This window comes from Cervus elaphus, chromosome 31 (genome assembly GCF_910594005.1).
Source record: "Cervus elaphus chromosome 31, mCerEla1.1, whole genome shotgun sequence".
Lineage (NCBI taxonomy): Eukaryota > Metazoa > Chordata > Mammalia > Artiodactyla > Cervidae > Cervus > Cervus elaphus.
The window spans coordinates 54,462,087-54,487,097 of NC_057845.1; the positions used below are offsets into that span (position 1 = coordinate 54,462,087).

A 25,011-nucleotide genomic window follows, 5' to 3' on the forward strand; every position below is an offset into this window, starting at 1 on the left:
CCACGTTGTCAAAGCATAATTTTAAAAAAATAAACCCAACTCTTAGACAAATATAAAATTAATAGATGCCAAAGATTTATTGAATTCATTAATGAGGAAAACAAGCAGGATAAAGTAGATACACTAAACATAACTTCTGTAGTATTTTTTGACTTAAGTTTTGACTATCTCAGTGTTTCATTTGGATTTTTTTTACATGTGCAATCTTTATATGAAAACTTAAGGTAATTATTTAAAGTACTAAAGACTGAATCCTAATCATGAACCTCCAAAGACCTACTAATGGGGTACAACTGTTCATAGTGAGTCAACATTAAATAGCTTCCAACTGCTGCGCTATTTGAGTTGTTTCGTTTTTAATAATTTTTCTTCCTTCTTTCTTGCTCTAAGCTGCCAGTTTTTCTTTTGTCATTGTGCCAATCTTTTTTTAATTTATAACTTTTAGAAACCAGATATCAAGCCTTGTTTAAAAATGTTGCCAACTGTGAGTTACTAGGTGCAAGTGAGATCTTGAGAGGGTCCTGTGTGCCTGAACTGTGTGTACTTCAGCTCATGGACCTTGTGACATCATTTTGGGCTGGTGAGTGGTCATTTAGACTTCTCAGTTCTGAGCTGTTTTCCAAGTAGAGGTGATGGATAAGGTACCTCTAGTGGGCTGGGGTGCTGAACTTTTGACAAACTAGATGCTTGAAAGACTAAAGAAATCGTTATAAAGTAGACAAGATATTCTTTTGTTTGTCTCATTTGAGTCCTGCCTCCCTTCCTGTAATACAGAGGTAGTGATGGCCCTCTAGTTCATGTCATGGTCTAAGACAGTCAAAGTCATTTTAAGAAGGAAAGGGGAAAATTAAAAGCTTAAAGCAAATCCTACTGCTATTTAGACTGTGTTTGGCTCCATCACCAAAAGCATCTGTGTGCTATTGTGGAGAACTGGTGGATTCTCACAGCTTGCTTTGTAGCAATCCAATGTTTTCTTTCTGGTTGATGACAGTCATCAGTGCCTTGATAAACAGCATTGTCGCCATTTAGAACTATGTAGAACCACACTTGGCATTCATTTCTCCATGCGTGGAACAAGTTGTAATGTGATGCCGGCTCTCATGAGGCACCATGGAATAAGATTGTCTAACTTTTTACATGCTCTACCACCCCGGAGATGAGGTTGATTTCCATGGTATTTATTACTTGAATAGGTGAAATGTCTGGGACAGTAATTGTCTGCAATTTAGAAGATGTTTTGTTCTAATAGCCTCTCTGAAAGCACTTTACAACAAAAGCATTTTAAGTTGCAAAGGTCTGGGACTGTGCCTGTCTTACTCACTGCTGTTCATCTCTACCTCATAGCCAAGTATGCAGAATATAGGAAGCAATGTACATGTGTTTTTAGAAAGTAAATGAATGGCGTTCCTTCTGGCTTTCCTTTCCTTATTCTGTGGCTGAAGTATGCACCCTTAGTTCCCAGATCTCAAACTTAGGTTTATTCACGTAGTTCTAGGTAACAGTAAAGCTGTCTACAAAAGGATGCAAATATCTCAGCATAAATGAATTCTTTTTACTTCTAGAAATGGAAAAATTCTCTTCCACTTTTTCAATTAAAAATAAAAATAAAAGAAAGGTATTTTTCTTTATGTTGAAAAATTTGTGGCATTCTTTGTAAGATCTGGTGCTGTTCAAAACCAAGGCTCGCGTACTTTTGAGTAGACAGTATGTGTAATGTTTTTGAAGTTAAATATAAGTGTAATTGAGGATACCTTAGGACTTAAAATATAAAATGGAATTTTATAAAAGTATATATTCTCTTATTACACTACCATATGTAAAATTGATGGCTAGTGGGAAGTTTCTATGTCACACAGGAGGCTTAATCCGGTGCTCTGGCAGCCTAGAGGGATGGGACGGGGTAGGGGGTGGGAGGGACGTTCAAGGAGGGACGGGTCACGTTTGCTGTAGGGCAGAAACCAAGGAAACAGTCAAGTCACTGTGAGTATCTCAGAAAAGCGTGAGGACTCACTTAATTCAAAAGCAGTGAAAGGGTAGTAATATTCTACTCATAAATAAAGCATGGATTACCAATAAAAATCACTCAAAATATATATATGTGTGTGTATGTGTGTGTTCTCTCATCTCCCTGTGGTGGTAATATACAGATGGCATTTTAGAGGCCAGAGAGTAAACAACCTTGATACTTCGCTTCTGTAATTAGAGAAACGTGTTTGGGAAACCAAGAAGAGTGAGCATTGTCAGATGAAAGCTGCTCTCCCTGTAGATATGCTTTGCTTCTGTATCTGCTTCTTGCTGCCTCCACTTCCTGGTGACTCCTGACCCCAAAGACAGTTTGGTCATTCAGACTGTTTTGTGTTGTAAATTGGACAGCATTTCTTAGCTGGAAGCAGAATGGACGATGTTATAAGAATGCTTATGGCTGCCTAGCCATCTTTCTTTTTTCTTAAGTAGAATGTGTTTGGAATGTGAAGACAAACTTAAGTATTGAAAGCTATTTTGTACTCCCATCTGACTTGAAAGGCATCTGCTTCCTGATGTGGCCCTCCCTCTTGCTACATCCTGACTATAGTTTTAGTTTGAGAAAAAAAAAAAAGGTTGCACTAGTGGGAAGCAAGCCATTTATACTGCCGAGGGGGTGAGAGGTTGGTTTACTAACCAAATAAAGTGAGTGGCTCAGTCTTGTTAAAGGGATATTTAGAAATTATGACTCTCTTCCTGTATTCTGAGTCAGAATGTCCATTAGTTCATTAATTGATTTAATCTTCAGGTTTAACATAAGCTTTAGAATGATTTGTATCTGTGGAGCCATGCTTTTCTTAGCTCTGATGTTTCTTAGCTCTGAGAAAGCTCATGCTTTCTCAGCTGGTCAGCTCTCTGCCTTCTTTCACTTTCAGACCTTTTGGATGGTTTATAGTCTGCTGCAGAAACACAGTGTAAGCTGTAAATGTGAGCTATGTATTTTTAAACTTTCTTACATTGAGAAAAACTTAAAAAAAGAAATTAATTATGATATGTTGGATATTGGTCAGTACAGGATCTGGTAATACTGTATACTGGCTAAATAAGCTATCAGTTCTCTAAGTCAACTTCTTCCATTTCTCTTATGATTAGAGTAAATCTACAATTAGTAGATAATATAAAGTATATAACATAAAGTAGACTGTTATCCATGGTCAGATCACCTTGGATCATGAGATCATGAAGACTTTATCTTTTAAATAGCAAATTGCTGGCTTAAATGTAAATGTTCAGTAAATATTGAAGGAATTTATTCTTTGCAAACTAGAGTTGCCAACTATCCCCAGTTACCTGAGAATAAAAAGTTATCCATCTTTTTTTTTTTCTTCTTCAGTTGGAAGACTAGATGGGTAGAAGAGGAATGGGAAGGGGGAAAAGGAGCGTTTAGCAATAATCTAGTGACTCCACATTGGGGAAACAGAGCCAAAAGTCTTAGTATAATTCTGTGTTACAGTAGTCTATGACAGTTGCTGTTAAAAGTGAGTTCCTCTATGCTTGAGAGCAAACGCTAGGTTCTTGTTACAGTGGCAGTACAAGCTCTTTCCTCTTGATGGTGCCAAACATTTAAAAATCCCTGCTTAGAACTGAGGGATGTGTACGGTGCACCTCAGGTGCATAATTCAGCATTCTTAAGCTACATGCTGAAATACAGAATATAACTTAGACTAAAGGGAGGCCCCATATGCCACTATGTCACTCATGGGAAAAGTTACATTCTTTTTTTAAAATGATAAATCATTATAGAAAAACATATAAACTGAATGAAAATGGAAAACACTGTATATCAATACCAGCAGGTATATGGGAGAGGGGAGATGAGAGAAAACTATTGATTCTTTGCAGGAAAAAGGATCTCCATATTTGTTGTCAAATTACTTCATATTTCTAAACTAAAAGCCACTTACTGACTTGCCTTTGACGATCTCTCATCAAATAGTAGATTTAGTAACTGCTGGCTAATTCTTATAATGAGAAATTTTCCCTCCCTGTTCCACAAAAGTTTATGGGAATATTTGCTATGAAGACTGTTTTTAAAGTTTGAGGTTGATTCTTTAAAAACAAAACAAAACAAGTCCAAAACAAGTATTTGAAATCAAACACATTCATCACTTTTTCAATGAATGAATTTTGATTCAGTCATCTCAATGTGTAGGTTAAGACATTTTAGAAGCCCCTTTAAAAAAGTTAATCTTTATATTTTAGAGGTAACTCTAGATTCCCATGCAATTAATTATAAGGTATAGTTCAGAGATCCTTTCCCCAGTTTCTTCCAGTGGTAACATCGTGTACACTCTGGTACAATATAATAACCAGTGTTACCAAGTCCAGGCTCCCACTGCTTGCCTCAGTTCAGTTCAGTTCAGTTCATTCGCTCAGTCGTGTCTGACTCTTTGTGACCCCATGAACCTCAGCATGGCAGGCCTCCCTGTCGATCATCAACTCCCAGAGTCCACACAAACCCATGTCCATCGAGTTGGTGATGCCATCCAACCATCTCATCCTCTGTCGTTCGCTTCTCATCCTGCCCTCAATCTTTCCCAGCATCAGGGTCTTTTCCAATGAGTCAACTTTTTGCATCAGGTGGCCAAAGTATTGGAGTTGCAGCTTCAGCATCAGTCCTTCCAATTAACACCCAGGACTGATTTCCTTTAGGATGGACTGGTTGGGTCTCCTTGTAGTCCAAGGGACTCTCAAGAGTCTTCTCCAACACCACAGTTCAAAAGCATCAATTCTTCGGCGCTCAGCTTTCTTTATAGTCCAACTCTCACATCCATACATGACCACTGGAAAAACCATAGCCTTGACTACACAGTCCTTTGTTGGCAAAGTAATGTCTCTGCTTTTTAATAAGCTGTCTAGGTTGGTCATAACTTTCCTTCCAAGGAGTAAGCGTCTTTTAATTTCATGGCTGCAATCACCATCTGCTTTGGAGCCCCCAAAAATAAAGTCAGCCACTGCTTCCGCTGTTTCCCCATCTATTTGCCATGAAATGATGAGACTGGATGCCATGATCTTAGTTTTCTGAATGTTGAGCTTTAAGCCAACTTTTTCACTCTCCTCTTTCACTTTCACCAAGAGGCTCTTTAGTTCTTCTTCACTTTCTGCCATAAGGGTGGTGTCATCTGCATATCTGAGGTTATTGATATTTTTCCCGGCAATCTTGCCTCATGACATGCCAATAAATAAAGAGAGAAGTTGTTGGGGCAAGAAATAGCAACTTTACTCAGAAGGGCAGCAGGCTGAGAAGATGGTGTACTAGCACCCCATCTTACCCAAGTTAAAATTCAGGCTGCTTTTATATTGAAAGTGGGGAGGGGGCTGGTTGTGGCAAACTTACTGCTGTTGGGATCCTTTCTTCTTGCAGCTGTCCATGTAGGTGAAGTCATGGTGTTCCTGTAAACCTCCAATAAGAAAAATGTTATTTTCTGTTCTGAAACTGTTTACCTCCATATGAATGGAAAAGTATTATACTTTTAAAAATATAGCCCTTGAGAATGGGCTATCATGGATTTCAGCCTATAGGCAACATTCCTAACTTGTAGCAAAAGCAGTGAAGTATAAAGGGTAAAGAAACAAATCTAATGTGGAGTCAGATTTGCTCTTCCGTATTGTAGCAGGGTACATGATGACATATGGCCGGATGAGGACGCAGCCACGGCACAGAACAGTCCCGGCACCACGAGGGGCTCTCCTGTTGCTCTTTATAGCTGCACCTGCTCTCCTCCTGCCCTCATCTCCTCCTCAGCCCTTGGCAGCCACTAGTCTGTTCTCCATTTCTGTATTTCTGTCATTTGTAAATGTTATACAAATATATCAGATACTAGGTAACCTTTTGCATTTGGCTTTTTCCACTGCCCAATACTCTATAGACACTGAGTCAATTTGTTGCTGTTGTTGCCTTTTCTTCAGCTCTAAATCTGGGATTTATGAGACAAAAAATCCCAGGGAATTTGTCTCTGCTTTTCCTTGAGACTCTAGTTTCCTAGCTGATCTGCTGCTTTCTCCCCATTTTTCAGAGTCTTATGCTTGTCCTATATATAAAATGTTCAAGGTTCTTAGTTTTACTTTAGTGAGAATAAGGGAAAGGATCTCTACACCATCTTCCCAGAAGCAGAAATCAGTAAGATCGGTTTTTCAAAGTTCAGAACAGCCAAGAAATTTGGTGAAATCTAACTGACTGCAAGGGAGATATATTTCTGTGGGAGTGTGTTCTACTGAAGAACTTTGGTTTGGGAAATTGATGTTTTTCTCATTCAAAATTGCCAAGACCCTATCCCAGATCTGGGATTGTAGTTTAGATTTTGAAAAAAAGATAATTTTAAGAAAACACTAAGTACAGTTAAAAAGAACAAGTTTCTTCAGACATGTATTTCTTTCATTTTGATTATAGAATAGCAGAGCCAGAACTTTGAAAAGTTTGACTTTTCCATCCGCTTATGAAGACCAAGGCCTAAATCATGTCAGACAGATTATAATTTTTGAAAGCTGCTTTGGAAGAAAGGAGAATATCATTACTTTCCTAACAACTCAAAGAAAGAAAGAAGACATGTCATTGTTTACTTTTAATTTCTATATGTAAAATGCTATAGCATGCTTTTTAAATTACAGCACACTGTATTTCCCATGAGCTGTATCTCCCGTAGATGGCTGTATTGCAATACTTTCAGTTGATATGTGATGGCCCACCCTTCTGTGTTTTACACGTTACACCTTCCTACTTTTTCACTCCAGCAACTTCTTTATGCATTAAAAAAAAGTTTATTTTTTAGGATAGATTTTCAAATGTGAAGATTGAGTTTTGGTATCTCTCATACACTGGTTTTGATTGAACAGAATAAAACATTACATAAAATTCTAAAAGTATTTCAGTGGGTTGTACATTGTACACTGCAGTCTTTCAGGAGAAACAAACAAATCAAAAAGATCCTCTGGAACTTAGTTAAACCGCGCTGAAAGTGTAAGCAAAGGGCAGCACTACTGGACTTGTAACGTGTTGTCCGTAAGGGTATGGAGCACTCGCGTGATTGCTTTAACAGAAGGTACCCAAGCACCATGCAGTTTCTTCTGAAACGGTGATGCGAGAGGAAAAACACCTGGCATACTTTTCTTAAGCACTGTAGAAATTACGAGTGTATTGATCACATGAACTTCCTTTCTTTACAGCCAGTGTTTTTCAGTCTATAGCGAGAAGTGAATTGTTTTTCTCCTTAAATTTTCTGAGTAGAAGCAATAATGTTATGGAGACATTCATGACAGTCATTTTCTTTCAAATGACATCTTGTAATATTTTAAGAGTAGTTCACCACAACTTGGATATTTTATAAAAGTAAAACTTTTCCAAAAGTGCATGTCTGCCAGTTGATTTTATTTTATTTTATTTTTTTTGCCAGTTGATTTTAAATGGCAAAATGATGCAGAAAGGCATCAGGAAAGGACTAAACCACAAAAAATCCGGGACACATGTGGTCAGAGGTTGACTTAAGTCTGCCGAGCAAATGCAAGGAACAGCTAGAGGCACAAAAAGGAAGTTGAGAAAAGATTCTTGGATTAGAAAGGAACATGATTAATTTAATAAAGTGGTAGTATTTGAGGACATGTCTGATGTAGATGAAAATAAAGTATTACCTCAGCATACATTTGTATTATGTGTAATCCATATAACTGTATGTTATTCAATTATGAAACATATTAATATTTGTTGTAGTTCAGTCATAAAGTTGTGTCCAACTCTTTTGTGACCCCATGGACTGTAGCCCGCCAGGCTTCTCTGTCCAAGGGGTTTCCCAGGCAAGAATACAGGAGTGGGTTGCCACGCCCTCCTCCAGGGGATTGTTCTGGCCCAGGGATAGAACCTGCGGCTCCTGCCCCATCTCCTGCATTACAGGTAGCTTGTTTCCCATTGAGCCACCAGGGAAGCCCATATTAATATTTAAATATATTTTATCACTGTGTTGAGTTAAATATATTATATACTTATATTTATACATATTTTCTAAAGTATAAGCTCCTCTAGAAGAGAGACATAGCTAAAAAATAATAGTAGAAACAAGCGGATTTAAGGGAGCTGTTGACACACCACTTAGTAATGTAATTCTTTTAGAAAATGATCAGGAGTGTGAGGATTGATTTATAAGATGGCGTTAGGATAACTGAATTTCCCTGGGTGTGAGCAAAGCCAGGATGTGGTAAGCTCCTCGGGTATTTGAATGAGGCGTGCACTCACAGGGCAGGGACACTGGTTACCTCTGGCGTTTAGGGTGGAGCCAGGGGCAGCGTGAAACAGAAGCCTGGATTCTGCACCAGGGTGAAGCGTGTACTGGTTAGGAGATGGAGTGTTTGGAAGGTAGTTCTTTCTAGAAGCTACTCCGTGGACTTACGCTTTGCGGAATGTGTATTGCTCAGTAATGGTGGGGTTAGAGGGACCAAATGGCAGTGAGTGACAGATTCCTTCCTCCCTGGGTTACTGTGGCGACTGGCTGCAGGCACCTGATCCACCACAGGGAAGGATTCTAGGCAATGAGGGAATTCTTTCTCTTTCCAGATTGGCAAAGGAACCCCACAGTCTGTGAATTTTCAGGGAGATATTTGGCTGCATAAGATATTTTTCCTGTAGGCCACCAGTGAAGCTTACCTGAGCTTTTGTGTCCAGAGTTTTTATTGGACTTCATAACATAGGCATGATTGACTGACTGCCTGCGTGGTTAACTTCTGTCTCCAGGTTGATTGATACCACATGACCCAAAGCACCCACATGAAACCATGTGGTCTTTCTGGAGTAGCCAGCCCCCACCCTGAGATTATCTGGTGTGGCCAACCTTTCCCTAATCAACAAAAACACTCATCAGTTATGAAATAGATTACCTTCCAGAAGCCAATAGCAGAAGCAGACCTCTCTTTGGGCAAAGTCAAGTTCTTTGTTACACGGCAAATGTATCTATCTCAAAAGCGTAAGGCAACATAGGTCTGTTTCGCTGTCACACCCCGTGGCCAGCGTGGGCTGGACGAGGCCTCTGCGCATGCCTGCTCACTCACAGCCCAGGCTGGTGGAGCCAGTATCCTTGCAGTGTCATTCTGCTGTGATGAAGCCAGGCGTGTGATGAATCCTGTGCTGGCTGTTTAGGCAGCAGTGACGCTTGTTGCTTCTTACATTCCGTTGGCTGATGCAAGTTTGATAGTCATATCCAGTTTAGGGGTTGGGAAGAAAAGAACCATTTTATTCTGTGCCCAGAAAGAAGAGAACTGATGCTAACACTCCCAGGGATTTATTTCTACCTTAAGGGACTTATCTCTGAAAACATAGAGACCCACAGAAAAAGCGTCTAAGCCATTGCTTCCGTTTTTCCTCCTTAGAGACCCACCTAATTGAGACATCAGAATTTGATCATGGAGTCTTGGAAATTCTGTTTACATGCTGACAGCGCGTCTCATTCTACCATCCACTTTTAAACCGAGATCTCTGACCCTCGCTGGTACACCCTATGAATTTTTTCCTAAAGTTTATTTAGGGTGTTGGCATCTATTGAGTCCTGATATAAAGAGGAAGAAATTTGACCCATCTCTGCGTGTACCTCATTCCTCGTCCTCCAAAGAACCCCATCTCTCTAGCCACATAGTAGCTGCTGATCTTTGAGCATACTGTGATAATTCATGACTCTATGACTTTGCTCATATGGTTCCTAATAGAAATGTCCTGCCCACCTGTCCAGCAGACCAGACTCATATTTATCCTTGAGAACTCAATTCAGATTTCTTTTTCTGTAATTTTTGTGCACTTCTTTCCCATAAAAGAATCCATATATTTTCTGTAAACCTCTGTTATCAGTGTTTTCTTTAGTCAGTTGCCTATTTGTGCCTCTTGTTAAAGATCTACAGGTACAAATGCTGTCTTTTTCTATGTTTGTAGTCCCAGAATGATACCAGGGAGTAAGTTAATAGATTGTTATTGAACTGAAGATATGGAGACATTGAATTTCTAGGATTAATAGAAGAGTGAGGTCATATTTATCAGTTACAACAGGTCCTCTTAAATAGAGAAAAATCTCTTTTCAACTAAATTATTTCTAACCACTAAAAGTTGACCCTTTTTGTAATAAATAACTTAGCATATATAGTTATAAAAGAGGGATTTTCTTTTTTTTTCTTTCCTTTGAGGGTTTTTTTTTTTTTTTCATTTATTTTTATTAGTTGGAGGCTAATTACTTTACAATATTGTAGTGGTTTTTGTCATACATTGACATGAATCAGCCATGGATTTACATGTGTTCCCCATCCCAGTCCCCCCTCCCACCTCCCTCCCCATCCCATCCCTCTGGGTCTTCCCAGTGCACCAGCCCTGAGCACTTGTCTCATGCATCCAGCCTGGACTGGCGATCTGTTTCACCCTTGATAATATACATGTTTCGATGCTGTTCTCTCAGAACATCCCACCCTCGCCTTCTCCCATAGAGTCCAAAAGTCTGTTCTGTACATCTGTGTCTCTTTTTCTGTCTTGCATATAGGGTTATCGTTACCATCTTTCTAAATTCCATATATATGCATTAGTATACTGTATTGGTGTTTATCTTTCTGGCTTACTTCACTCTGTATGATGGGCTCCAGTTTCATCCATCTCATTAGAAATGAATTCTTTTTAATGGCTGAGTAATATTCCATGGTGTATATGTACCACAGCTTCCTTATCCATTCGTCTGCTGATGGGCATCTAGGTTGCTTCCATGTCCTGGCTATTATAATGAGGCTTTTTAAATTGAAATATAGTGTGATTTGTAATGTCCTATTAGTTTCAAGTGTACAACACAGTGATTCAGTTTTTGTATGTATATATACATATATGTATGTATACATTCTTTTTCAGATTCTTTTCTTTTATAGGTTATTACAAAATAATTAGTATTGTTCCCTGCGCTATATAGTAGGTCCTTCCTTGTTGGCTATTTTATATATAGTAGTGTGTATATATGTTAATTCCAAACTCATAATTTATCCCTCCTTCCTTCTGTCCTTTTTGGTAACCGAAGCTTGTTTTCTATGTCTGTGGGTCTATTTCTGTTTTGTAAATAAGTTCATCTGTACCTTTTAAAAAAAATATTCCACATATAAATGATATCATGTGATATATGTCTTTCTCTGACTTACTTCTCTTAGTATGATAATCTCTAGGTCCATTCATGTTGCTGCAAATGGAATTATTTCATTCTCTTTTATGACTGGGTAATATTCCTGAACATGACTTACCAACTGAGCAATGCCAACAGTATTCCTTGGTATATATACATATCACGTCTTTGTCCACTCGTCTTTCAGTGGACATTCAGGCTGCTTCCATGTCTTGGCTATTATAAACAGTGCTGCCGTGAACACTAGGGTGCATGTATGTCTCTGAATTATAGTTTTCTCTGGATGTATGTTTAGGAGTGCGTTTACAGGATCATATGGTAACTCCATTTTTAGTTTTTTAAGGAATTTCCATATCACCTCCATATAGTTACTAAAAGAGAAATTTTAACAAGATTTCACTCATGATTAAGAATTGGTATTCTTGATTTTCTGCATAATTTATTTCTGTATTATATTCACTCTCCAAGGGCTTAGACTGGCTGCTGTTGATTAGGAGAGCACTGGACAGGTTCAAGAGACTGATGAGCTTCCTGACGCGGGCTGAGAACTACAGTGGGGCAATGCCAGACACATTCATCTGAAAAGAGAGAAAGCTCTGTGGTCAAAAGACACAGCCCACAACATTTTTTTTAACCATTAAGGGAAAAAAAGGTGCACCATTTTCTTCAGGTTTATTTGTTAAGCTCTGTGTCCCCTTCAGAGCTTCCTATGATATATGGAGATGGAGGAATGGGAAAATGGAGAGGGAAAAAGATCTAAATGTATTTTAAATAGTTTGGTTCAAAGGGAGCTACATTCTAAATCCTTAACACCAGTGTGTTAGGCCATTTAGATATTTAGTCTCTCTGCTGGTCCTTTTCTGCTGGTTTGGAAAGGTGGGTAGGAATTGGAGATCTCAAAGAGGGTAGCTTCCTAACTCACCAGGTTGTCAGGTGAAGCGTCAAAGGAAACTGAATTTTAGGAAGAGAGCCACATCTCAGGTTGCCCATCCCAGTTTGGGCTTGCTGTCTCAGCATAACTGTTAATAGTGCTCTCTTTGATTCTCAAAGTATCCTGTGCGGAACGGCCGCCCTTGTCTCAGGTCAGAGTGGAGAATATCAGCGTGATGAATGGAGGATGAAGAGAGCTCAGGGCAGAATTATGAGGGCAATTCTGCTCAGGGTTTTCCTTAAAAGGCTTCTCATGCTTTCTGAACTGCCTCGCAGCCCTTTCTTCTGACGCACTTCTCATCATCAGTTTATTTTTCTTTGGTGCAGCTTCTGACGGGGCCAGTGCATCTCAGCACAGTCTGGATTTCTGTTAGACTAGTGGGCAGCAGGACTGCAGGCGTGTGAGATTCAAGTCTGAACAGATTGGCTGTGAATGGGGCGATAAGAATAGAGAGAAGCACATAGCAGTAGACCCAAGTTCCTGTGCTCCCGCCTTGGAATACTGTCTCACCATCTGAAATAGCATTCATCTTAAGGCTGGGCTCATTTATTCCCTCTGGAACTAAGCAATAGCACTGGCAGCAAAAGAGACTATTTTGGGAAGGAGAGGTAGGAGGCATTTTGCCATGAATGACAGACGGGGCAGAAGTGCCTTTCATGCTTTTGAGGACTGCACTGTTCATTAGCAACCTGATTAACAGAAATTGACAACTTCCCTATAATCCCAAAGGCAATGAACGTCAAGGCATACACACTGTCCTCTGTGAAGATTAGCAAAGACTGAGTTTGGATGCTTTGACTTAATTTACCTACACTGCAGACAGAGGAGTCTTCCTTGGAGATTAGCCTCTAATGCAGATGCTCTTGAGCAGGGATAAATTATAACATCTTGTCCCTATCCCCTTCCTCACTTATGCCTTCCAGTCGTTTTTGCTTATTCCCGTGCAGACTTTTCTAGATTGTTAGAGAAGTTTAAACTGAGGTGATGAGTGCTGTGCCACGCTGCCGCCCACCCCACCTCCCCACCCCGCGCACACTCTCCCCACAAGGCCGGGGTGGGTAGGGCTTGGCAGCTGGCGGCAGCCGCAGAGATGAATAAGCGCCGGGACTCCTGGATGCCCAGGGTGCAGAAGCTCCTGCGATGAGGTCGTGCAGCGGAGTGCCTTCCATGGGACGAGGCCATGAGGACGGGGCTGCAGCTGGAGTCCAGAAGTTCAGGCAGTGAAAGGGAGGTGCGGCTTATAAGAACCAGTTTAATAGTCCTTTTGATCATGTCATTGCATTTTTGGAGTGTGCAGAGTACTTAGGAAGACGGATAAAAGCCATTTCATGCTAATTTGTCATTAAATGGATGTATTTAATGAAAACCAGGGAACTATGTTGGCCTTTTCCTATTTGATTTTCTTATGTGATATTCTTCCACTAATAAAGAGTAAACTGCCTTCAGAATTTCATCTCTACAGATTTGCTGTAAGATATTAAAAGCAATAGCCCAGGGCTCCTTAACATTTTTCTCTTTTGTTACTGGTAACCAGTTTGGAAAATGTTTCCCTGTGGAAGACTTTAGAATCCTATTTTCAATGTGGTAGGTGTAATGACAAGAGATTTTTTTGCTATTTTATTTTTTTCTTTTCACTTTGGCAATTGAGCTAATGTGAGAGAAGAAGATGTTGAGTTTCCTTATCCCAACAGTGCTGTCTAGGTTTATGATAAGCATTTTGTAGATTATATCCCCTTGTTCACAAACATATAGTAAATTTACTTAAAGTCAAAAATCATAAATATATACTTGTTTTTTCTGGGGATCTTGGTGCAGTGGCAGTTAGTGGTACCATTATAGACATCAATGGCTGGTATACTGATTTTTTAAAACAAACTGTCATTTTATAGCTCAGCTGAATGATTCAAATATTTAATGATCTCAGAATTTGAAATATATTGCTGTCTTCCTATCTAGACCTGATGTTGAATATTCTTTATCTTCCTACAACATTCTCTTTTTTTAAAAATTGATTTATTCATGTGAGAAATTGGTGGGAAAGATCTTTATATCATGACAAGATAATAAAAAAGTTTTGAAAGTTTTGAAGCATTTTAAGAAAAAAGATTAAAGATCAAGTTACGCCTTTCAAATTAAACCGTTTTTAAAGTAGCATTTTTCTTTTGTGCATCTAAACAGTAGAATGGTATTTCTATAGAAAGAGAATTAATTTTAAGTGCAAATATAATACTAAGGCTGCAATGATGAAAGAGCTATTATTGAAGGCAGATAGTAGAGGGAGGCAAGGAGGTGAAGATTTCAAAAAGGAGATTAAAAAAAATCTTTGAAGTGTTTGGAGAATTGATAAATCAAAAAAGTTCTCAGTAAGTGTTAGTATGTGCTAGGATCAGCACTGGGATATACAAATAAAAAACTGAGTTTGGGAGGAAAATCAGGTCTTGTTGAACCAGGTTTCATCTGGATTTTATAAATGGGTTCATCAATGATAAAAAGTATCACCAGCCGAGTGTCTGTGGGACTCTGTGAATCCACCAGTGGTCCCAGTCTCTGCTCTATGTGGAGTGGCTCCCTTCTCCCAGACTCACCGACCTCCCGCCCTCTGTGTTCTAGGAGAGACAGCGTCTGGAGACCATCCTCAGTCTCTGTGCTGAGTACACGAAGCCTGACAGCCGCATGGCCCCCGGCACCACCGTGGCAGACGTGCAGAAAATCAATAAGGAGCTGGAGAAGCTGCAGCTCTCCGACGAGGAGTCTGTGTTTGAAGAAGCCCTGGTGGGCCCGGACACCCAGCACAGGCGCCACCAGAGAAGCGCTCTCCACGACGCGGACCTGGCCGGCGTGGGGAGCCTCGGTCAGAGCAGTGCCAGCTTCCTCCCCCCACGGGGCGCCAGGAGTGATGAGCTGCTCAGGGACCTCACCCGGACTCCCCCGCCGCCCTCCTCTGCCTTTCTGAAAGCTTCCGGCGAGTCTGCTTACCTAAGTATCCTACCAAAGGTAAAGCCGGCCACACACAGGGATTAGATGCAGGGCTGGGACCGCGCATCTGCCCTGGCCGCGACACCAGGGGTCATCCGCCCTGGCCGCGACACCAGGGGTCTTGCTGCTTGTTTTCCAGAATGCTTTCAGTGAAGCAGCTGCTCTGGTGGCCCAGACAGGAAAGAATCTGCCTGCCATGCAGGAGAACCAGGTTCAGTTCCTGGATGGGGGAAGATCCCCTGGAGGAGGAAATGGCAGTCCACTCCAGTATTCTTGCCTGGGAGATTCCATGGTCAGAGGGACCTGGTGGGCCACAGGCCATGGGGGTTGCAAAGAGTCAGACACGACTGAGCGACTAACACTCACTAAGCAAGGCGCCCCAAATTCTAGTGTTTACTGTAAAGTAGCAGATTTAGACTCCAGAAAGTGTACCAGAACAGAAAGAGAAAGAAAAGCGGCGTGACTTCTCCCGTCCCCTCTGGTTGCACACCTGTGGGGTAAACACAGGGTCTTACCTGCCTTCGCGGTATTTCTGTGCACAGGTGGCAATGGAAGCGTAGACACACAGACACACAAGTATAGTGCTCTGCGTGGTGTTGTCCTCCTATTGAATGTCTTGAGCATCTTTGCATATTACTATACACAGTTCTACCTCATTCTTATTAATGGTCAACTAGTATTTTATTGTTTGGAAATACTGTTTAAATTGTTACCAATATTTTACTAATAAAATCTATATGCAGTGAATATTCTGGAATATATATATATTAGCACAAATTGTGCAAATGTGTCTGTGGAGTTGGTAGGTCAAAGAGTGTGTATTATTCATTTTAAACAATATTTCCAAATTACACTCTCAAAGACTGTGTGTATTTCCAGGTGACTCTTGAGAAGAGTTTATCCCTGCACCTTGTTATTCATACACTTGCCAAAGTATGTATCATCAAAATTTTTAATTTGCTAAGTTAGTTATGTTTTAATTTGCGTGCCAATTTAACTGGCAAGAATACTGGAGTGGGTAGCCATTCCCTTCTCCAGAGGATCTTCCCAACCCAGGGCTTGAACCAGGGTCTCCTGCATTGCAGGCGGATTCTTTACTGTCCTCCCACCAGGGAAGTCCCCTCCTCACTGGTAACCACTAGCTTATTCTCTTTATCAATAAATCTGTTTCCGTTTTGTTATGTTTATTTTTCTAGGTTCCACATGCAAGTGCTAATATGCAGTATTTGTCTTCCTCTGGCTGACTTATCTCACTAAACATAATATCCTCCAGGCCCATCCATGTTGTTGCAAATAGGAGCTTTTCATTCTTCTTTATGAATAATGTCTCATTGCCCATGTTTGCGACGTCCTCCTAACCATTCATTTGCTACACTCAGGTTGCTTTCATTCCTTGGCTATTATAAACAGTGTTGCTATAAATATTGAGGTGCATATATCTTTTCAAATTACTGTTTTTTGTTTTCTTCAGATATATACCCAGGATTAGGACTTGCTGGATCATATGGTGGTTCTGTTTTCAGTTTTTATGAGAAAGCTCCGTGCTGTTTTCCATAGTGGTTTACCGGTTTACATCCCCACCCATAGCGTACTAAGGTTCCCTTTGCTCCACACCCTCGCCGGCATATGTTACCTGTGAACTTTTGATGATAGCCGCTCTGAGAGGTGTGAGGAGGCCTCGCTGTGGCTGTGATTTGCACTATTCTGCTGCTCTGACAGGTGTGAGGAGGCCTCGCTGTGGCTGTGATTTGCACTATTCTGCCGCTCTGACAGGTGTGAGTGGCCTCTCTGTGGCTGTGATTTGCACTATTCTGCCGCTCTGACAGGTGTGAGGTGGCCTCGCTGTGGCTGTGATTTGCATTACTCGGGTGACTGGCGATGTTGAGCACCTTCTCGTGTGCCTGTTTGCCATCTGCATGGCTTCTTCGAAAAGCTGTCTACTCAGGTCTCCTGCCCTTTTTAAAACAGTTGTGTTTCTGATATTGAATTATATGAGCTGTATATTCTGGATATTAACTCTTTATTGGTCATATCATTTGCAAATATTTTCTCCCATTCAGCAGGTTGTCTCTTCATTTTGGTGATGGTTTCCTTTGCTGTCAAAAAAACTTTTCAGTTTAAGTTTTTAGGGGGGTGGGGTTCCCTTGTACGCGACTGTGTTTTTGTCTTGCTGCCTTTGAAATTCTCTTCCCCATCTCTGGCTTTGCCGTTCTCATTGTGATCTGTCTCCAAGTGGGTCTCTGAGCTCATCTTCTCTGAAACTCCCTGCTCCTCCTGTACTAGAAATCTGTTTCCTTCTTCAGCTTCAGGAGCTTTCAGCCATAATTTCATCCAATATATTTTCCACCCCTTTCTCTTTTCACCTTCTGGGACCCCTGTAACGTGAATGTTATAACACTTGATGTTGTCTCAGGAGCCCCTAGGTTTGTTTTTCTTTTTGCTGTTTATGATTGGGTGATTTCACTTTTCTCTCTTCCAGATTTCTCATGTGTTCTTCTGTATCACCTAATCTGCTATTAATTCCTTCGAGTGTATTCTTCATTTCAGTTATTGTATTCTGGAGCTCCATCTGTTTTTTAAAATATGTTTTAGTTCCTTGTTAAAATTCTTATTCTTTGTATCTTTTCTTTTTCCACCGAGCTCAGTTAACATTCTTATTACTAATACTCTGAGCCCTTTTATCTGGTAAATTTTTATCTCTGCTTCATTAGGGTTTTCTTCAGGTCTTTCTTCCCCCTTGTTCTTTCATTTGAAACATTTCCTTCTGTATTCCCATTATGTTTACCTTTATGAAATTGGTTGAAATAGTTACCTACCCTGATCTTGAATGGGATATCCTTGTGTGTGGGTGCCCCTGTGCGGCCTGCAAGCGCCCGGTGGCTTTGGTGGGAAAAGCTGGATCTGAAGTGAGCAGGGACCCCATCTTCTCCTGGGCTGTGCTGGCGGCTGTCACCTTGGTGAGAGGTGGGCCGGCGATGGAGGGGCTGGCGCCGCGGCCGGGGCCAGGCTGGCTGCTCCCGAGTTCAGCGCCCGCCACTTCCCTGTCTGGGTGCCAGCAGAGCTCAAGCTGCTGGGGCAGGAGCCCTGAGGGTCGAGTCCAGGCAGGTTCCTCTTCTGTGTGCGCTCCCTCCCCCGAATGCAGCCCCTCTGTCCTGGCGGGGAGCCGCTCAGGAGCAAGAGACGCTAGATCAGGCGCTTCTTGCAGACCTGAGCAGCTGAGGGAAACCAACCAGACTCCCCACACTGTTTTCAGCCTGCTTCCTCCCCTTCTTGCCGAGAGCAGGCAGACACGTGCACCTGCTCTTCGTGAGCAGAGTCTCGGCCTCTTGAGCCCTCCTGTAAGTCCCACAGTTTTCACCAGCTAAGGGACTTGTCTCACCTGGGCTGGCCCCTACCGCCGCTGTGCCCTAACTTCGCAGGTGGGATCTCTGAGCCCGTCATATCCCCCTCCTCCTCTGTGTCCTGCTAGGCGCATGGGTCCTGCCTGATTGCGTCTCCTCTCTTCCTCCACGACCCCATGTGGATCTTTACAGCTTTGCTTGTAGCAGAGGCTTTCCTCCAGGCTCCTGTTTGTGTCCGGCTAGAGTTGCTACACATCTAGATGTATTCTTGATGTGTCCGTCAGGGCGGTGAACTCGGCATCCTCCTACTCAACCATCTGGATCTCCCTTGTCTTCCTCGTCACTGATTTTTAAAACATGCTTTGTCTCAGTACTAGGAGCTATTGTGGTGGTAAGGACATTAGTCTTTTATCATGAGTTGTCTTCCCCTTGACATTATTATTGACTGTTTAAGATATATTGGACATTATCAGTTCAGTTCAGTTGCTCAGTCATGTCTGACTCTTTGCAACCCCATGGACTTCAACATATCAGGCTCCCCTGTCCATCACCAACTCCCGGAGCTTGCTCAAAAGCTCATGTCCATAGAGTTGGTGATGCCATCCAACCATCTCATCCTCTGTCATCCCCTTCTCCTGAAAAGGTTGTGTAAAGAGTTTCTATTTGTCCTCCTTGCTTTCCTAGACTATCTCCTATTATTTACATCTTGCCTAAGTATGATAGTGGGCTTCCCTGGTGTCTCAGATGGTAAAGAATCTGCCTGCAATGCGGGAGACCCGGGTTTCATCCCTGGATCAGGAAGATCCCCTGGAGAAGGAAACGGCCACCCACTCCAGTATTCTTGCCTGGAGAATCCCATGGTCAGAGGAGCCTGGTGGGCTACAGTCTACGGGGTCGCAAACAGCTGGACGTGACTGAGCGAGGAACACACCTGAGTTTGGTACATTCATCAAAACTGATGAACCAACTTTGATATGCGATATTGACCAAAGACCCTAGTTTACATTAAGGATATCTTCTCATATTGTATACTTCCCTGATAACTCAGATGGTAAAGAATTCACCTGCAATTCAGGAGACTTGGGTTCAATCCTTAGATCAGAAAGATCCCTGGAGAACGAAATGGCTACCCACTCCAGTATTTTTGCCTGGAGAGTATTACGGACAGAAGAGCCCGGCGGACTACAGTTCATGGGGTTGCAAAGAGTCAGACATGACTGAGCGGCTGAACATACACACACTTCATGTTGTATGGTTCTATTGGTTTTGACAAGTACAGTGTAATACGTCCATTGTTGCTGTCTCGTACATAATAATTTCATCACCCTGAGAATCTCCTGGATTCAGCCTGTTTGTTTCTCTTCCCGCTGCCGTGAAACCTTGTCAGCCGTCATTCTTGTCATTGTCTCTGTAGTTTTGCCTTTTCCAGTGCAACAAAACTTTCTGACTGAATGTTTCTAGTCAGAAGTCTACCTACCTATAGAGTTTGCCCATGTATTCATCAGGACTCTGGACTGTTCAGCCCTTCTTTCTTCTAAGGACTAGAAGAGTAATTCTCAAAGGAGGGTAATTCTGAATAGGACTTCTGTCTCTCCTGCTAGAAAGTTGCAATGGTTAGAAACTAGGATGTGGGATAGAAATAAAAAATTCTTGGTGTTCAGGCAAAGTAAATGACCCATCATTTGAACATCCGAGCTGTTGTCATCAGACATGGGGCTTCCTGCACTTTTTATCTTAAATCCTTTCACTCTCGTCCTTCACAGAGCCCTGCCAAACTTTTGTTAAAACGGTGAGCTGTGTGCTCTGAGGACTAACTTTCGGGAGACGAGTTTCCTCCTGAAGGGCTTCCCAGGTAGCACTAACGCTAAGGAACCTGCCTGCCAATGCAGGAGACCCAAGAGACCTGGATTCGATCCCTGGGTTGGGAAGATCCTCTGGAAGAGGGCGCGGCAACCCACTCCAGTGTTCTTGTGCGGGCTTCTGTCCATGGGGCAGCCATGAGACAGACACCACTGCGTGTCTAAGCACACACACACGGCTTCCTCCTGAAGAGTGCTGTGACAAGAACACTGTTGGGTATAAATGAGCAGATTTTGACAGATGTTTTTCATTGCCCCAGTACGCTTCCGGGAAATAGGACTTTGAAGCTTGGAACATCTTTGCAGCACAGAGTGGAAGACTGTATCTCCTTTCGAGACAGGAAACATCCAGGGCACCTCTGGGCATCACACGGCAGCTTAGACAGAGTGAGCTGAGAGGCAGTGGGTTCCAGGGAACGGGTTTTCCACTTTTGATCCTGTGAAGACAGATATATGTTACCTTGAGACAGGAGATAGAAGAATCTTTAAAAAAAAAAAAAAGTCCTGTTCTTTTGTTTTAAATGCTATTCCTCTTTGAGTGTTTTTGGATTATTTACTTAACAAAGTACAGTGTTTGTTATTATCTACCTGAGGAGTAAATGGAGAAGAATGTGAAAAACACTCTAAATTTGTTGCAGGAAGGGGACCCCTTCCAGGGCCCGAAACTGGGCTCTTGTCTAACACTCGGAAATGAATTGTCCGAGGAGACACATGCTGACAAAGCAAGAGATTTTATTGGGAAAGGGCACCCGGGCGGAGAGCAGGAGGGTAAGGGAACCCAGGAGAACTGCTCTGCCACGTGGCTCGCAGTCTTGGGTTTTATGGTGATGGGATTCGTTTCCAGGTAGTCTTTGGCCAATCATTCTAATTCAGAGTCTTTCCTGGTGGCGCACGCATCGCTCAGCCAAGATGGATGCTAGCAAGAGGGATTCTGGGAAGTGGACAGACACACGGTGTTTCCTTTTGACCTTTCCCGAACTCTTCCGGTTGGTGGTGGCTTATTAGTTCCGTATTCCTTATCAGGATCTCCTGTCATAAAACAACTCATGCAAATGGTTACTATGGTGCCTGGCCAGGGTGGGCGGTTTCAGTCAGTGTGCTTCCCCTAACAAATTGATTTAATGACAAAGATCTTTATATTTAGGAAGCCTGAAATTCACCGTTTTTGACTTTGCTTTTATCTAACACTTAAAGATGCAGATGACCTTGGAAGTATGCTCTTTTTAATTGGCTTTATGAATCTGTCTACAACCACCTGAGGTGAAAGCTGAAAACAGCTCACTTTTTTTTCCTTGCAGTTTTATTGATATATAATTGACATACAGCACTGTATAAATTTAAAGGGTACAGCCTAATGACTTGACTTACATGTCTTGCAAAATTATTGCTGCAATAAATTTAGTTAATTCCATCTCCTCATGTATTTGCCAAAAAAAATATTTATTCTCTGTGATGAAAACTTTTCCGCTCTTTTTGAGTAATCATGTAATCATTCTGTCTACAGTGGAAACCCTTCATACTTGCAACCCTCTCTGATCTCAAGAGGTTTCTAAGTTAATCTATCTGATTTTTTAATGGTAGTGTATAGGCTTCCACTGAGAGTTAAGTGTTTTAATGAAATCATATACTGTGCACCCCCAGATATGCTGTTTTTGAGTTAATTCCACCCACAGGCACACAGAAAGGGGAGACAGGAGTAGGGACAAGACAATTTCCATTTACTGTGCCCCCCCTTTTGCATATTTCTTCTTAGAAACCTCTTGAGATCAGAGATCTGCACACACACACACACAGGGAAGGGTAGATGCAAACTGTCTAGTCCCTACTGTCTCTCCTTTCTGTGAGTGAGTAGATGGAGTTAACGCAAAAACAATACATCTGTGTATGCACAATATGTGCTTTTGTTAAAACATCACTCTCAGTGGAACCCTATACATTACTATAAAAAAAAATCAGATAGATTAAAATTCCACTTTTCTCTGTCACCACAAACTAAAGCTGTTTAGTGGCTACCACACTCTTGGTATGCTCTTGTTTTTTATTTGGATATAAATGAGAGTCCAGCATCCTCATTCCTTTCTATTACAAACCACAGTTTTAGAATGCCTCTTAAAGATTTTGCTTTTTATAAATAACAATAACAAAAGTCAGTACCTAGGTAACTTTTACTGCTACAAACAGACTAACAAGTTGTCTTTTCTTAGACCTATTGTGATAAATTTTCTAGAAATGTTGAGTTATACAGATACTTACAAGTGCCACTGTTACCTATCAGTATAGTTTCGCAGATTGTTCAGTTTTTCTTTTCTTTTGATGCTTTGCTTCCACCAATGAAAGATATTTTTAAACCATGTTGGAAGTTGAAACCTAATATGAAATGTTGAACCAACAGGATACTGGCCTTCTTGAGGCTTTCCTGCTAGGATTACTCCTCGATGATTTAGGAATGGCATTCACTATTGCAGGCATTCCTCATGCCCTAAAACTGGCCACCCAAGTGTTAGGACAATGAGATTCATTGTCTGTGAAGAAAGGTCACAGGTTGTTTAATTAGTTAGATACTGGGTTTAAGATGACAGTTTAAAATCTAACTATCAGCAAACAAATAAACAGAGGGCTTGAAAGGCCTTCTAACCTTTGCTCTAGTCAACCTGAGATGTGTAACTTCTCAATGGTTAAATTTTGAGAAGCAGCAAAGTAGGGTTAAGAATAAAGAATATTAATAAAGAATAAAGAAACGGACATGATGCCTATCTTCTTACAGTAATTTTTAGGATTGTTAAGTACGTTAAATGAATTTAGAGACACAAAACGTTAATGGTTTCTTTGGTTAATTTGAATGTTCTTTTCAGTGGTTAGTGAGTAATCTTCAGCAATTTATGTATTATAACTTGGCTGTTGTTTCCAATTTCCAATTGTGAAATTATATAATCATTGACTTACTGGTGCAAAGAAATTGCTTCTTTTTCAAAGAGAGAGAAAATTAAATAAATAATGCCTATATTGGCGTCCCTTGCCTGATAGAAAGACTGGTCTCCACCAGGGGATATCCAAAATAACTAACTTGAAATTCTTGAAAAAAGAAGCTATCTTCAATTTGTTGTATTTCTTCTTAAAATAATTGGCAGTCACATTTTGGCTGTGTGTATGATCTAAATATTCCTTTCTTTTCTGGGCATTTGTCATAACTCTGTTCAGAGGTATAAGTATGCCCTATGTCACTTAATTTCTTTCCTAACTTTCTCATTCCTTGTGAAGGATGTCAGTTTTTCCATGGCATAATTTTATGAATAATGGCCAATATCCTATTTCAAGTCACAAGAGCTCATTGGCCCAGTTAGCGTCTTTGTCAGTACATAGGACAGAGACCAGTGAGTAGTGTGCTAATGCAAAAGCTGAAACATGAAGTAACTTGGTATTAGGTGCATAATTTTAAATCATTCTGAGGGTTGCCAAAGTAATAAAGTAGTAGTGTCCTGCTTATTAACTTCAGAGAACACTTCAGTGAGGTGGGGCCAAATACCCTGTCCCTATCTACCGTCTTGTATTGGAAGGAATATAAATCAGAAGGATTGCTCATTTGCAGATAGCCCTAGCAGTGGGACCCAGTAGAAATTCTGGAGACTTGTAGGAAGTGTATTCCCTTGGAGACAGGAGAGAACATGGAGCTTGTAATGAAGGTAGCAGAGTGCCCAAGAGACATTCCTGAAGAAGATGTCAGAAGTCTCCTCTAGATTCTAGTTCTCTGTACTCCATACTTTATCTGTAACCTGAGAGAAGTCACTACAATCTCTGTGGACTATAGCTTCCTCATCTATAGTACCTCTTGGTTATTTTGGTTTTAAAAGGACATGAATTTACTCACTGAACCTGATTTGTAGACGCTTACCTGAGACACTATCTACTGGGGGTCTACGGGAAAATGCAGAGTTCCAAGTAAACAGTCACAGGGATGCTTTTAGAGTTCAAACAGACACAGACTGTGAAATGCTAGACTTGTGACTGGTTTATTAACTGGGAAATTCTGGCATTGAAGTGTGACCAGCCCTTTTGTGTGTTGATTAATCACAGACCCCAGAGGGCATAAGTGAAGAACAAAGGATTCAGGAGTTGACTGCGATGGAAGAGACCCGGATAACAATTCTGAACAACCTTGAGGAACTCGAACAAAAAATCAAAGATATAAACGACCAGATGGAGGAGTCTTCCAGAGAGGTACAAATCACGAGTTCACTTATTACCTCTCCCAATTTTCTTTCTTTCCTTTAGCTTAAATATAACATTACCTCTTAGGGCACAGGCCTTGGAGGGCAGAATACATAGAGGTCAACATGAGCAAATATTCATGGAATGGGTACATGTGTGGGGTATAATTGTCTTTTTAAAATGTTTCTTCTTTCTGTGTTTTTGTTCCACCAATGAGATAAGCATATGAAGCCATTTTTAATGTATGCTATGTAACTGACTTTGTCTTAACGGGTGTGTGCTTTCTGACCTGCTTCAAGATCTGTCAGCTGAGGTACCGTATATTTAGACGTTTAAGCTCAAATCCAACAAACATTTTTGTAAGTGTGTTAAGCATGAGTTGAGTATCATCTTGGCACTATGGGGGGATCTACATGTGAATCAATCATAGACCTCACTTTCCAGAGGTTTGCAAATCTCTAGAGGAGACAGACATATACAGTATAACTGCAGTTAAAGAAAAGGGTGATTTTTTCATACCTCCATGGAGTGAGAAGGAGGCACTCATTCTGCCCAGGAAG

General features: G+C 41.2%; 1 protein-coding gene across 13 annotated transcripts in view; it reads left to right on the forward strand.

The window, feature by feature from the left end:
* The window catches only part of PHLDB2 (pleckstrin homology like domain family B member 2), a 236,338-nt gene that overhangs the window by 152,830 nt on the left and 58,497 nt on the right, over nt 1-25,011 (forward strand). For all 13 annotated transcript variants that reach the window (XM_043893094.1, XM_043893087.1, XM_043893092.1 and 10 more), the window contains 2 exons: nt 14,680-15,063; nt 24,317-24,460. In XM_043893094.1, the coding sequence (XP_043749029.1) occupies nt 14,680-15,063; nt 24,317-24,460 (528 nt within the window). The remainder of the gene's footprint in view (nt 1-14,679; nt 15,064-24,316; nt 24,461-25,011) is intronic.